The sequence below is a fragment of the Heliangelus exortis genome, chromosome 3 (genome assembly GCF_036169615.1).
Source record: "Heliangelus exortis chromosome 3, bHelExo1.hap1, whole genome shotgun sequence".
Classification (NCBI taxonomy): domain Eukaryota; kingdom Metazoa; phylum Chordata; class Aves; order Apodiformes; family Trochilidae; genus Heliangelus; species Heliangelus exortis.
Window position 1 is genome coordinate 110,296,961 of NC_092424.1, and position 13,235 is coordinate 110,310,195.

The 13,235-nt window shown below is 42.1% G+C and overlaps 1 protein-coding gene across 5 annotated transcripts in view; it reads left to right on the forward strand.

Annotated features, from left to right (window-relative positions):
* The window catches only part of TFAP2B (transcription factor AP-2 beta), a 32,956-nt gene that overhangs the window by 4,349 nt on the left and 15,372 nt on the right, over positions 1–13,235 (forward strand). For all 5 annotated transcript variants that reach the window (XM_071742169.1, XM_071742173.1, XM_071742171.1 and 2 more), the window contains 2 exons: positions 820–1,278; positions 6,509–6,569. In XM_071742169.1, coding sequence (XP_071598270.1) covers positions 820–1,278; positions 6,509–6,569 — 520 coding nt within the window. The remainder of the gene's footprint in view (positions 1–819; positions 1,279–6,508; positions 6,570–13,235) is intronic.

A 13,235-nucleotide genomic window follows, 5' to 3' on the forward strand; every position in this document is an offset into this window, starting at 1 on the left:
TGAACCCCCACCCTATTCTCCGGAATATAATATTGGAAAGCGAGACAAAAGACACTGGAAGTTACTGCAGAAATCATAGCGACTGGATTTGTTCAATACCGATGTTTCATTTTTACTTTGATTTTTTTTTAATTGTTCGGGTTTTGGTTTTTTGGTTTGGGTTTTTGTTTTTTTGTTTTTTTGTTGTTTTTTTTTTAGGGGTGGACTCTCTTTATAAAAAGACCCCCCTGGTGATTTTTGTTTGTTACTTTTTTTTAAGTCCTTTGTCGAACACCTTCTTACCTCGGAGTCCTCCGAGAAGTGCAACTTTCCTTTTGGTCTTTTCCACCTGAAGATGGGTTGGTGGCTTTGAGTTTCAGGACTTCAGGAGAGGGAATAAACAGATGTTTGGAAACTTTAGGCAGGACAAGGGGTGGGTTGGTTGTTTGAAAAGATGAGTGCCTTGGCAGTTTTAAATATTTTTAAATAATGAGGGGGTACTGGAGGGGGGACTGGCTTCACTGGGCTGAAGTCACGCATATGAAGCACCAGTCCTACATTTTTAATTATGACCATTTATTTACCATTTCTCCCTCACACACCCTCTTTCACCCTTTTTGATAGTAATTGGGAATAGATGTGAAACGCTGGAACGGTTCTAACCCACGGCGGGGAAGAGGAGAATATTTGAAAACTTACTTTCCGACCATTTATATTTTCATTTTCTTGTATTTAATTTTGGGGTGAGATTGTGCTTCTTTTAGACCTAAAAGATCTTCTGTCTCTCTCTCTTTTGTTTTTCTTTTTTCTTTTTTTTTTTTTTTTCGATTTCTTTTGTAGGACCGGCATGATGGAGTGCCCAGCCACAGTTCCAGGCTGTCCCAGCTGGGATCCGTCTCCCAGGGACCCTACTCCAGCGCTCCTCCGCTCTCTCACACCCCATCCTCGGATTTCCAGCCGCCTTATTTCCCACCCCCCTACCAGCCTCTTCCTTACCACCAAAGCCAGGACCCTTACTCCCATGTCAATGACCCCTACTCCCTAAACCCCTTGCATCAACCCCAGCAGCACCCCTGGGGACAGAGGCAGAGGCAAGAGGTGGGATCAGAAACCGGGTCACTGCTGCCACAGCCTCGGGCCGCCCTGCCCCAGCTCTCGGGACTGGACCCCAGGCGGGACTACCACTCAGTAAGGAGGCCAGATGTCCTTCTACACTCAGCTCACCATGGCCTTGACTCCGGCATGGGGGACAGCCTTTCCCTGCATGGCATCGGACACCCAGGGATGGAGGAGGTCCAGGTAAGGCACCGCATTTCTTTCTCCTGGCAGATGCCTTCCAGGCTTGAGTCCCGTCCCTCGCTTAGGAACTTTTTTATTTTTTTAGAGAGGGTTTTACAGCAGTATCGATGTGGGCGACCATCCTTTTGTCGCAGTGGGATTATAATTGGGATACTCCCCCTCTCTAGCCTTTTTTTTTTCCCCCCCCCCCCAAAAAAAAAAAAAAAGAGAGAGAGAATTTATTTCATCGCTGTCACGCACAGGTTCTACTTTGTAAACCCTCCCTTACATGGCAAGCCAGCAGAGTACAGGGGGAAGGCAAACATGCTGCTCTAAATATTCCACGTGTTTCCAAAGCTGGCAGAGTTTAAGCCTGGCTTTTCAAATTCCAGTTATTTCCCATGCAACCTCAGCTACACCATCCCCCACCCTCCCACCCCCCCTTTCCTCCACCAACCAATTTCCTGCAGTTCAGGGATTTTGATGAAACTGTCAAATTACTGCATTTTTCATCTATGAGGGAAGGAAGATATAAACAAAACCCAAACCAAAAAGCAATAACCGGTGATCAGAAACAAGCCACCTCCCCTCCATTTTTTTTTTTTTTTAATTTTTTTTTCAAGTATAGGGTAGCACTGTTTTTTTAAACTGGTTTGTTCGGGGGCTTTTTATTCCTTCTTTTGAGTAACAAAGGAGTTTCACCGGGCTCAAAGCACAGTATTTCCCAGCCTTCTTCCCATCCCACGCGAAACTCAGCATCACGTGTTGTTTCCTAAAAACAGCCAGGCCCTTAACAGCTTCGGTGCTGGGGTGCTTTGCACTTTGGTGGAGCAGGGCATGACCAGGCGGTGAGGACCTCCGAGCCAGAGGCTGAAGCCACCAGGGGCCAGATCCCATATTAAGGTTTATTAGTTGGGATTTGGAGATTTCACTCCCTTTCCATTTTTACGCAAATTTATATATTAAATATGCCGTTAATGCATATATATATATATATAAAGATGAAACAGACAAAGATGTGGACGGCTGGATGATATAAGTACTGTAAAGTTACAAAGGGAAAGGATGTAAGAAGAGGATGAGAAGGGAAAAAATCAAAGCTGTGGAAAAGGATCCTGCTGAAAGTTACAGGAATCAGCGGCAGAGAAGCGGGGGGGGCCGGGGGAGGGGGGGAGGATATTGTAATGCTATTGGCTTGAGGCTTAGGGCTTCCAGAGAAAAAGTCTCCGAGCTTTGCTGAGGAGAGCCGCTTTAGACATAGAAAGGTTTTTCTGGTTGGTTTTGCTCCTTCCTCCGAGCTCAGTGCCCGTCGCTGGTTTCTGCGGGTTTCCAAGCTGGTTTTGAGACCTGGGGGCAACCCCTGACCCCCACGGGCGCGATGCGCAGGTCTCGTCTCGCATTCCTGGCTGAGCCAAACTGGTTTGCAGGTCAAGGCGAGTTTTCCTTCTGTGAATGCAAGAAGGAGACGAATTTCTCTCTCTCTCTCTTTCTCTCTGCAAGCGATAGACGTTAACTACTGTTTGCGCTTCGGTCTTTGACGTTTGTCCCCCCCCCCCCCAAGGAAACCCAGTAATTGTTTGCACTTGTGAGAAAGAGAGAGAGAAAAGAAGGGAAAGAGGTGAAGACGATAGAAGAAAAAGATAAAAAGGAGAAAGAGCGAAGGGAGGGATAAAGAAAAAAGAAGAAAAGATATAGAGAGAAGATAGATAAAGGTGGGGGAAAAGAGAGGGGAGAAAGAAGGAAAAAGGGAAGATAAAGAGAAGGAGAGAGAAAGAATGAAGCAAAAGGCCTGCTCAGTTCAAATAAAGCAGCTCTCACTCTGTTTTCCAATAAAATATCCCTCCTACGGGCAGGGATGTGTCCCCTCCGGCGGCTCCGAGCCCAGGGCTGTGCCTCATCGCCACCCGCTCGCCCGGGGTCGGAACCGGGGATGGGCCGGGGTAGGGGGCCAGCAGGGCTGGGGGGGTTCTTGCTCTTAGGGTACCGAGGCCAATGGGAAAGAAACGGGCCCTTTATTTGTACAAGTTTGGTGTCAGGCTGGGGGAGGAGGGGAAAAGGGAGAGGAGGGTATCCCAAGGAGAAACACGTGAAGGAAGAAGACTCAAACAACAAGTTAGAGCAGGCAGGAGGGAAAGCATCCCAGGACTCGCTCCTACCGTTCAGCATTTTCTATTCTTGTCCCCTCAGTAGTGACAGATGAAGACGAGCAGTTTTCCACCCTGATATTTAATATGGATTTATTCCAGATACAAGGTATTCTAGCTGCAAGGATTCCTATTTCGGCGACAGATAGTCAATTATCCAAGCACACTGGAGAGAATTTCCAGAAAGGGTCCCGAATAGGCTATTTTTTTCTTTTTTTAGTAGTCAGAAAAATTCCAGAAACGTCAAACAGATATCTGTGTATATAGTCGGATAAAGATGTGTCTCTTTGCTTTAAGTGATGCATGTCTGATCAAATAAGTGCCGTGAGATTGGGTTGGGCTGACAAGGGAGATTGAAACAGAGCAAGAGAGTGCGTGACAGAAAGAAACAGTGGTTATTTTATAAACACCAAATCCAGGCCATGTGTGAGCCATTGTCCAGGGGCAGAATTAAGTGATTGTAACACGATAGCGCTCTGTTATTGTAAACAGGACGTATTGTATTGCTATGGCTGCCCCTTTCCAGAGGAATTTTCAATCTGCGATTTACAGCTCTCAGACAAGGGGAATGGAGAAGCCAAGACCTACTTATTGAAAATGAATTTGCATCATCTAAGAGGGACCTTGAAAAACATCATCGCAGTGCTGTGTACCCCCCTCACACACCACACAGACACCGGCTAAGCAAAAATAGACTTTTAATACGATAAAAATATAAAGGGGGAAATCCAAATTATTAAAAAAAAAAAAAAAAAAGTTATTTTCTCAGGTATTTCCACATGAAAAGGGGGTGTTTATATATGGCATACAGAAAAGTCGGTGCTCTCAGATTATTGGAGGAGAGGAGGGTGGGGAATCATCCTCTGCCTAAGACTTTCTAAGGATATTTGGAAACTCATCACCTTTCCCCTCCCTGCACACACACCTCCACTCCTCCTCTCTCACACTGCCGTCCCCTCTCCTGTGTGCCAGCTAGAGACACGGAAAGTTAAGTTGCACCAAAAAACACCCAAGTCTCTTATAAAGTAACCCCTGGTATCACTTTTAACTAAAGAAGTCTAGTAATTAAAAGTCTGAGTTGTTTTTCCACGTTTCCGCATGCAGTCCTAATTAAATCTTTACGATCCTCTCTGTGACTATTAACTGCCAGCATGCTGAGCGAATATCCTGTACAAAAACCCAGCAGGAGGGCGTAATTAGATAGAAAATCAGACAGGAGTCTTCTCATTAACTACAACAACTAACCCACGTTGCTGATGGAGCGAGCGGAGTGCACGCACACACATAAAGCCTGTGCACAACCGCAGACTCCAGAGATAAGGTGAGATAAGGAGGGGAAAAAAAAAAAAAGAAAAAAGAAAAAAGAAAAAAGAAAAGAAAGGGAAAGATGGCGTTTCATATTTACCTCCAGTTCTGTGCCATCGAGGAGCAACCGCCCTGCACTCCAGCAGGCTGCAGGATTTGCTCAGCATCCCTCTTTGGGAAAGGGGGGAAGAGTTTGTAATTTTATTTTGTGCCCTTTAGGTATGGAGCCTATTGATTATGAGAAAGAGGCACAGACATGCACAGGAACAGCATAAGGAATCACCGGGTGTGTGCTCTCGTTTGAGAGGGGATTCGAGGAAAATTAAAGGAAAGATCTCAGGGAAAAATATTGTTCCGTCACATTTTGGGGGAGAAGTAATTTTCTCCTAATTCATATTCCATCATGAACGTCTCTGCTGAGCAGAGAGACGGAGATAAAAGCTAGATCCGGATAAGCTCAACCTCTTGGTGTAGCAAAGATAAAGTTAAAATAATAGGGAGGGAAACAATCGCTTTGCTGTAAAGGTGTTTTCCTGAACAGGGAAAAAATGTGACAGCACCCTAAAGACACAATAACACGGAAAAACCTAAAGCTTTAATAATGAGAAGAAAAAAATAAAATAATAAAACCAAGAAACCACAGGTCCTTCCCCTCTCAAAAACCCTGAATTCACCCTAAGACGGGACCTGTAGTAATTCCGCAATAAATTATTCTTATGACACCTCTTCTCTATGGGAGATGGTTTTGCCGAGCCGACGGCAGATTCAGGGCTAATTTTTGTTTGTTTGTGTGTTTGTTTGTTTTATATATCCCACTTTCCTGTCGAGAAACGAAACCCAACATTTGCTCTGCCCTCTGTGCCCGCCTTTGTTCTCTCCCTTGCTAAAGAAGTTAGTGCCATAATAACAGGTGTGCTCCAAAGCGGGCTGGGAAAAAAAAAAGGAAAAAAAAAAAAAAAAAAAAAAAAAAGAGGGGAGGGTGGGAGGAAGGCTTTAGAAAGGAAATGGGGAGACTTTTTCCAAGCTATCACACTTTTGATAGTGTATATTCCCACCCCGTTTTCACTAATTCAGGACATGGAAGCAACCTCGAGAGCTGTAAATCTTTTTCTCCTTGTACCCTGGACGATGTGGGCGTCGTGCTGCACTCCCAATTGCTCAGGCTTTAATTAAAAGTCCAGAACGTAAACTATGATATATAAAAAAGTAAATGGTCCTTGAATTATTAAGATGGAGCAGGGTTAGACAAACAAACAAAATAAGTAAATAAATAAATAAAATAATAAAAAGGAGGGGGCTTGGGGGGGGGGGGGGGGGAGGAAAGAGGGGGAAGGAAAAGGGAGGGAGAGTTTAAGTTGTCCTTAATGGTTTTCATTTATGTCATGCAATAGATCTTGCAGATGTTGCCAAATTGCCATATTTTCAAAGGAAGGAATATAAAGCTTTGTCGAATGCAAAGGAGTCTATGTGATATCTATGTTTTATAAGATAACAAAACCAGTATTGCACCCCATATGCTTCACACTTTTAAAAATTATTATTATTAATTATTCTTTACTAGAAGACTATATAATTTGTAAGATTTTAATTTCCTTGTCGATTTGGAGGAATAACAGTAACAGTAATAATAGTAAACAAAAAGAAAAAAAAAAAAAAAAAAAAAAAGAAGAAAAAAAAAAGTCCTCCCCTAGTAAATTAATATAAATGGAAATAACAGATACTCCGGTTTGGAATGACATGATTTATGTACGCGATTCTTTAATATCCAGTCAATTTGAATAGTGATGTTTTTATATCCACAGTCAGTTGAAGATGCCAATAACAGCGGTATGAACTTATTGGACCAGTCTGTCATAAAAAAAGGTATGGATTATTCCAACAAGCTAGACAAACTTTTACTGTATAGCGATATCTTCATGATATATTTTTTTACTTTGGGGCAATTAATTTATCCGGGAAGGAGGCACCCGTGGTAGCAAGATGGAGAGGTGATTGGATCGGGAGATAGAGTGAAGGGAAAAGGAAAGAGATGGGCAAGGAAAAGTTGATAGCACACCCACATCCCCCCCCTCCGTCCTTCCAAGGGTTTAATTACACAAATGCTCTCCAATGGAGCACCCCATGCTCTAACACAGTTTTCCTCGTCCCCCTCCTCTTCTCCCCCACGCCTCCCATCCCCTCGATGAGGACCCTTCGGCTTCTATTTCCCTTTGGGGATAAAAGGCATTTCCCAGGCGAGTCAAACGTGAAGGGGAGAGGAAAAAAAAAAAACAAAACAACACAACAAACGCCTGTGGAAGGGCAGCCCCGACCTCCTTTCCCCCTCCCCCCAAGAATCCCCCCCTTCGCCGTGCCCATTTTTTAAATCTTTCTACATATGCGCCCATGATTTAATGTAACTGCAGAATCACCCCATACTGTTAAAGGGAATGTGATATTAACAAATGTTTGCAGTCTCTTGTACAGCTGTAAGCAAAATAATTAACTAATTAAACTAATTAAATGTAATTACAATAACTCATTTTGGGCGGATTGCAGCTGCTTAATTTTTTTACATTTCTCTGACAGTCACTCGAAGATGCTTGGCGATTAGTGTGGTGTTATGCTGATAGACATTAAACAGATCACACTCTGCAAATGTAGGGGAAGATATCTTTAATTATCTAAGGGGTTGCTATTTCTAGATTCAATTTTAAGTACCAGAGATGAAGCTTAGAAATGCTGTCCCTTATGCTAACTATCAACAGCACTTATCTCCAGCACCTTATTATTTGTCAAATGCGCACAAATACTTTAATAGAGATGAGCTTGTAGAATACAAAGCAAAATAACAGGGAGGGTGTTTATTTAAAACGTGCTCAAGGCAGCAGGAGGTCCTCCCATGTATTTATTGTGTTTTAATTTAAATCCTCACATACACTCTCCCTCTCTCATATACATATGATCAAGTTCGAGTTATTTGAGGGAGGACAGAAGAAAACTTGACGAGCATTTGGCAGCTTCATTTCTGACCCACGACTGAAAAGTCGAAGGTGGTTTTGAGAAACACAGAATTAGCTACGTTATGAAAATAATTAAATCAGTTGTTTCTCCTGTTTTTGTCCAGATTGAATGTTTAGAATGGTTTTGTGCTTAGGGTCTGTAATATCATGGTTCTGGGTTTGGTTTTTTTTGTTTTTTTGTTTTTTTTTTCTCACTCTCCTCCCCCCTCCTCCCCTCCCCTCCCCTGCTTGACACCTCATACACGACGTTTCCTCTTGGGTGTATTTGATTAATTGGTGCTTGATTTGTGGTTGAGAGATTTCTTTCTAACGTCGCTCAGTGCTCGCATTTTCCTTTTGCAATCTGGTTTTTTTTTTTTTGTTTTGTTTGATTGTTTGTTCTGGTTTCTATTTTGTTTTTATTTTGTTTAGTTTGGCGTTCTTTTTTTTTTTTTTTCCCCGTAGCACCACATTTCTGCTGATCATTCTGTTCAATTTTTTTTTAAATATTATTTATTTATTTACCAATCCCTCTCTCCATGCCTGTGCCTCTCCTTCCTCCAGGTGACGAGGAGAGCAGAGACATTCCATGTGCATGATGAGTGGTTCAGTTAGATGGCGAGCAGCTGTAAAATGTCAATGTTAATTAATTATATGTATCAGGTATAGATTTAGGTGTCCTGATTGTGCATGGGCATGGCAAGGGCCGCACGTCGAGCAGCTGCTGCGTTAAGAGACACAGCCCCATATAGGTGGGATTACTTGTGCCTATTTGCAGCCATAGGAAGAGATACCCTGAGTTTATCCTTGATGAACAGGCTCCATATGCACTTTGGAAATTAGGTTGCTAAAAAAGATCCCGAGATTCCTCTGCAGCTGTTTTAAAATCACTGCAGGAGGATTTTCTTCCTTAGAAGTAATGCTGAGCTCTCAGAAACTTTGCAGCATGAAGGAATATTGTCAGCTCTGTTCTTTGGGGGGGTTTTGTTTTTTGTTTTGTTTTTTTTTTTTTTTTTTTTTGCACAGTTTCCTGGGTGTGTGTGTGGGGGGGGGGGGGGGGAAGGGGAGAAAAATGTGTAATTAATAGCAGATCACGTTTGTGGCAGGCAATATTTAATCAGGGCGAGAGAAGGAGCACCACAGAGAGGGCTCAGTATCAGTTTCGCTTTGTTCCTTACAGTTTGTAGTGCTATAGCTGGAGTTTGAAGTAAGGATAAGTTATTTAAAGTCTGTAAGTCGTTATTACAGGTAAATGGCATAGACAGATCTTGACCGATTTCTGTGCAGTGGAGCATCCCCCCTGGTGCATATTTGCTAGGTGAGGGTTGGGGGAGATCTACTTCACCAAAACCTTAGTTTCGGGACTAAAATGCTTTAATTGCAACGTAGTGGGAAAAGTATAACGGGGATTTGAAGTCTAAACTTAATTACATCCCTCAGACTGTGTCTGTTTCTTCACGGGTTTTGAGGCCTGCAGAGGGACTTATCTACCCATGCAAAAAGGATTGCCAAAAATATTAAGGAAATTATATAAGGAATCACACGCGGCTATCGATTTATCTCGCGTATCGATCCCGCACAATAGATTACATATCCACAGTCTCTTGTTATGTTTGCTATCTGAGCTTACTTGACATTTCTGAAGTAATTTAGTTAAGAGGAAATGAGTTGTTCCCAGTAGAGAGAGCAAACGAGAGGAGTGAAGGTAGCCAGCGTGATAAATGGCTCTTTCATTTGGAGATCTCCAGAGCTCGTTTAAGGCTAATTTTCTGTATTAGCCCCCTTTGAGCTATTAATGCAATAGGCAGGGACCGTGGCCCCTCGTCTCTTAGCTGCCCCATTAGAGCGAGCATTAAGCTACCAAGCTTGAACTCTACTGTGGTGGTGGTGAAATAATGAAAGGTGCTTTTTAAACTCTCCTAATCTAAAGTGGCAGAGGGTGGTTAATACGATTTGAAGGGGGCTGGTCAATGAACAATCAATAAACTAATAATGAGTAGGATGCGGTACATTAACAGGCTAAAAATCCAACGAGACATTAAAAAATCATCGTTAACTCCCAGTTCCATTAAGATTTGGGCGGTGGAAGTGGGAGGGAGCCAGAGAAATCATCACGATGATAATAATCACCCAGAGTATTAATACCAGATTTAACTCGGCTTTAGGAGCTTACCGGCTGCACTTTTTTTGAGGGCTTTTCCCTCGATTTCTTCTGAAACGGAGGGAAGGTTTTCCTTGGGTCAGGAATAAAAGGCTCGGGTCCCCTTGTCAAGTCCTCATCTGAAATTTGCTTGGCACTGTCCATGGCGAAAGAAGTTGTTGTCTTGCGTGGCCCGAGTCCCAAGCTAATTTTTTTTGGTGACTCTGGGGCACCAGTCAGTGACCTTAGAATTATCCTGATGTATTTATTTACTTTCAACTGTTTCTGACCATCGTGTGCACACTCTCATCTGATTTAGCAAGAAAGGCCACTGTAACCCCGACACCTTAATTCACTGTCTCCTTTCAGACACCCTCTGTTGTTCATGGTCCTTTAAAGACCTTAAGAAAGGAGGTACCTTAATTATTTTTTTAACTCTTAGTACAACAGCATAAGGTTCCTCCTCACCTCTTCTCGAAGCATGCAGATAAATGATTAACTGCAAATCACTCTGTCTGGCCTCAGCTTTTCATGTGATAGATCTGGGAATCGGAGATGTTGCTTCAGTGCCACTCGGTTTCGTGCTTTTTCCTGGGTTACCCACTGAACCTTATGATCCCCTTTAATTTAATGTAAAACATTTGCAAGGAAATCCATTGCACTTTGAAATTTAGTCCTGGTTTTCAGGGGAAAGGGATTGAGGTGCTGGAGACGTAGTGGGGAAGGGGAGGAGAGAGAGGGACAAGGGGGAGAGGGACATGAACACACATTTTCTGTGTTCTCTCATTAAAATTAAAAGAAGAACCGTGTCTTTTAGTAGCAATGGGTAAGACTTTGTTCCCGGGATTTCTAGGTTTGGCTACCAAGCCAGTCCGAACCACCAGTGACAAGAAAATCCTGGTGTTACAATCGACAAAGGACTTTTTACTTACTTCAGTCCGAGGAGGGGGATAAAAATATTTTAAGACAGTTTGATAGCTGACTAATTATGTTTATCCATTATGTTTATTGTAAGAAACATAAGAAATATTTCTTCTGATTAATTCTTTGATTGGCTGATCACCTATCATGTTGTTTGCCAGCACTATTCCCTATCTTAGTACCTCGTTATTCAGCCATTTCCAAAATATAATTGTACTTAAGTATTTGTTTTTAGTGCTGTTGAAATGCCCTTTCTTTCCATTGCCTCTTGTCCCTGAGCATTTGAGAGCCTTTTCACGGGTTTGGGGAGTGCAACCCAACAGAGACCTGTCACCATCACGAAAAAAAAAAAAAAAAAAAAAAAAAAAAAAAAATCTAAACCCACCAAACCAAAAAACAACCCAATACAAAAAAACCAACCCCAGGACTTAATGTATGCACAGAAAATTGTAAACATGTAAAGAACTGAAAGCTTCACGCTGAGTTTCGCCATGCTCCATTTCCCCACCATTTCCTGCTGTCGTTTTAAAGCGATCTCACTCATCTAGAGTTCCCGTTTGCAGGAACAGTGTGCTTATAATTACTAACAAATCAAGCGGCTACTGTTGCTCTCCCTGTTTATTGATAAGCTGAAGAGGAATGGAAGGGAGAGAAATGACAAAGAGGTTGGGAACAACCAAAGGGGGAGGGAAAAGAGAAGAGAAGAGAAGAAAAGAAAAGAGAAGAAAAGAAAGGAGAAGAGAAGAGAAGAGAAGAGAAGAGAAGAGAAGAGAAGAGAAGAGAAGAGAAGAGAAGAGAAGAGAAGAGAAGAGAAGAGAAGAGAAGAGAAGAGAAGAGGAAAAAGAAAGGAAAGGAAAGGAAAGGAAAGGAAAGGAAAGGAAAGGAAAGGAAAGGAAAGGAAAGGAAAGGAAAGGAAAGGAAAGGAAAGGAAAGGAAAGGAAAGGAAAGGAAAGGAAAAGAGAAAAGAAAAAAAGAGAAAAGGAGAAAGGAGAAAAGTAAAGATAGAAAGAACAAGAGAAAGAGAAGGCAGAGATTTTGGAAAAGGGAATTACATATTTGTGAGTGCTCACATACACACAGCAAATAGACTGAAAGTAAATCGAATATTTTCTGCTGGGGATGCACTAAATGGGATGAAGTTAAAGTAGAAGTGGTGGGGACACTGAGTGTCCGCATAGGTGTTATTCTGTATGATTTCAGCAGTTATGGCAACCCCTAACCAACTGGGAAAGTTAAGATTGACTACAAATATAGCCTGCATTACAGCTTATTTACATACACGAGGGGATTTGACACATGCAGCTGCACACACGGACGTGTAGAGCTCTTCACCCCCTAAAACCTCCACGTTAGATTATCTCTGGCAATGTCTGGGCTATATCTGCAAAGCTATAGCCATGATAAACATATAGATATGATATAGATAGAGATAATTCATTCCATGGCAAACACTTTTTTGAGGCAGCGTTAGGTAATTTACAGAAGATATAGAGGCTAGATAGAATACAGCTCTCTGAAGCTATGAAATTGCAATAGATATGCTTACACCGCCTGGTAAGCCTCTAAAATGGGTTTAGAGTTATTAGACTCCAACTGATGGGCATGTTCTTATAGTCCTTTTCTGGGAGGCAGTGGTAGGCAGGGAAGCTGAGGAGCTCCCAGCAATAGCAGGGAAGGGAGCCAGCCAGCTTCCCAATAGCAATTTGCAAGGGAAAAAAAAAAAAAAAAAAAAATCCTGAGCACGTGAAAATCCATATTTCAAAGGTTAACTAATGTAATGAGTGCTCCAAAAGGCCAAAGCGAGTGGGGTGAGGTACATTTAAGCATTGCACGGGTCTCTCTCTCTCTTTAGTGTGTTTGGACTAAGATCAGATGTTCGTGGAATTGCTGCCTCTTGTTTAATTTCTCAGTTCACTGGACAGTGACCTGATAAACTGGTCACTAAATATAGCCACTGCAAAGGTGTACACGAACCACTGAGCCCGTGTGTTTGTCCGAAGGAAAAAAAAAAAAAACAACCAGTCATGGAAATCTGTCTGGTGGCACAGCTTTAATCTAAATGCATTTAAAATCAAATCAAACCAAACCAAACCAAACCAAAACTTCTTGATGCTTCACTCGAATGACGTTGTAAAACATCGTGTATGAAATAAGTGATATATTTATGTTTAATGAGTATATATATATGTTTTATCTTCCATAACAATCTCTGATAGTCTCTAACTCTTTTCCAATAGAATCAATGGGGGGAAAATCCTATAAATAGCAACGAAAGCAGGACCTGGCCTCTAACTCTTTTATAACTGTTTCTGTGCAGTTCTCAAACTATTTGAAACCGCCTTTATGAGCTGCATAAAGTGCCTAACTAAAAATAATAGAGAAATAGGAACCCATTTCGCTCTCCGATTCCCTGAAGTAAAGCCACTCAAAATAATTTGTTTATACTGGAGACTATATACAAGGCATATGAAGCAATATGTATATCTA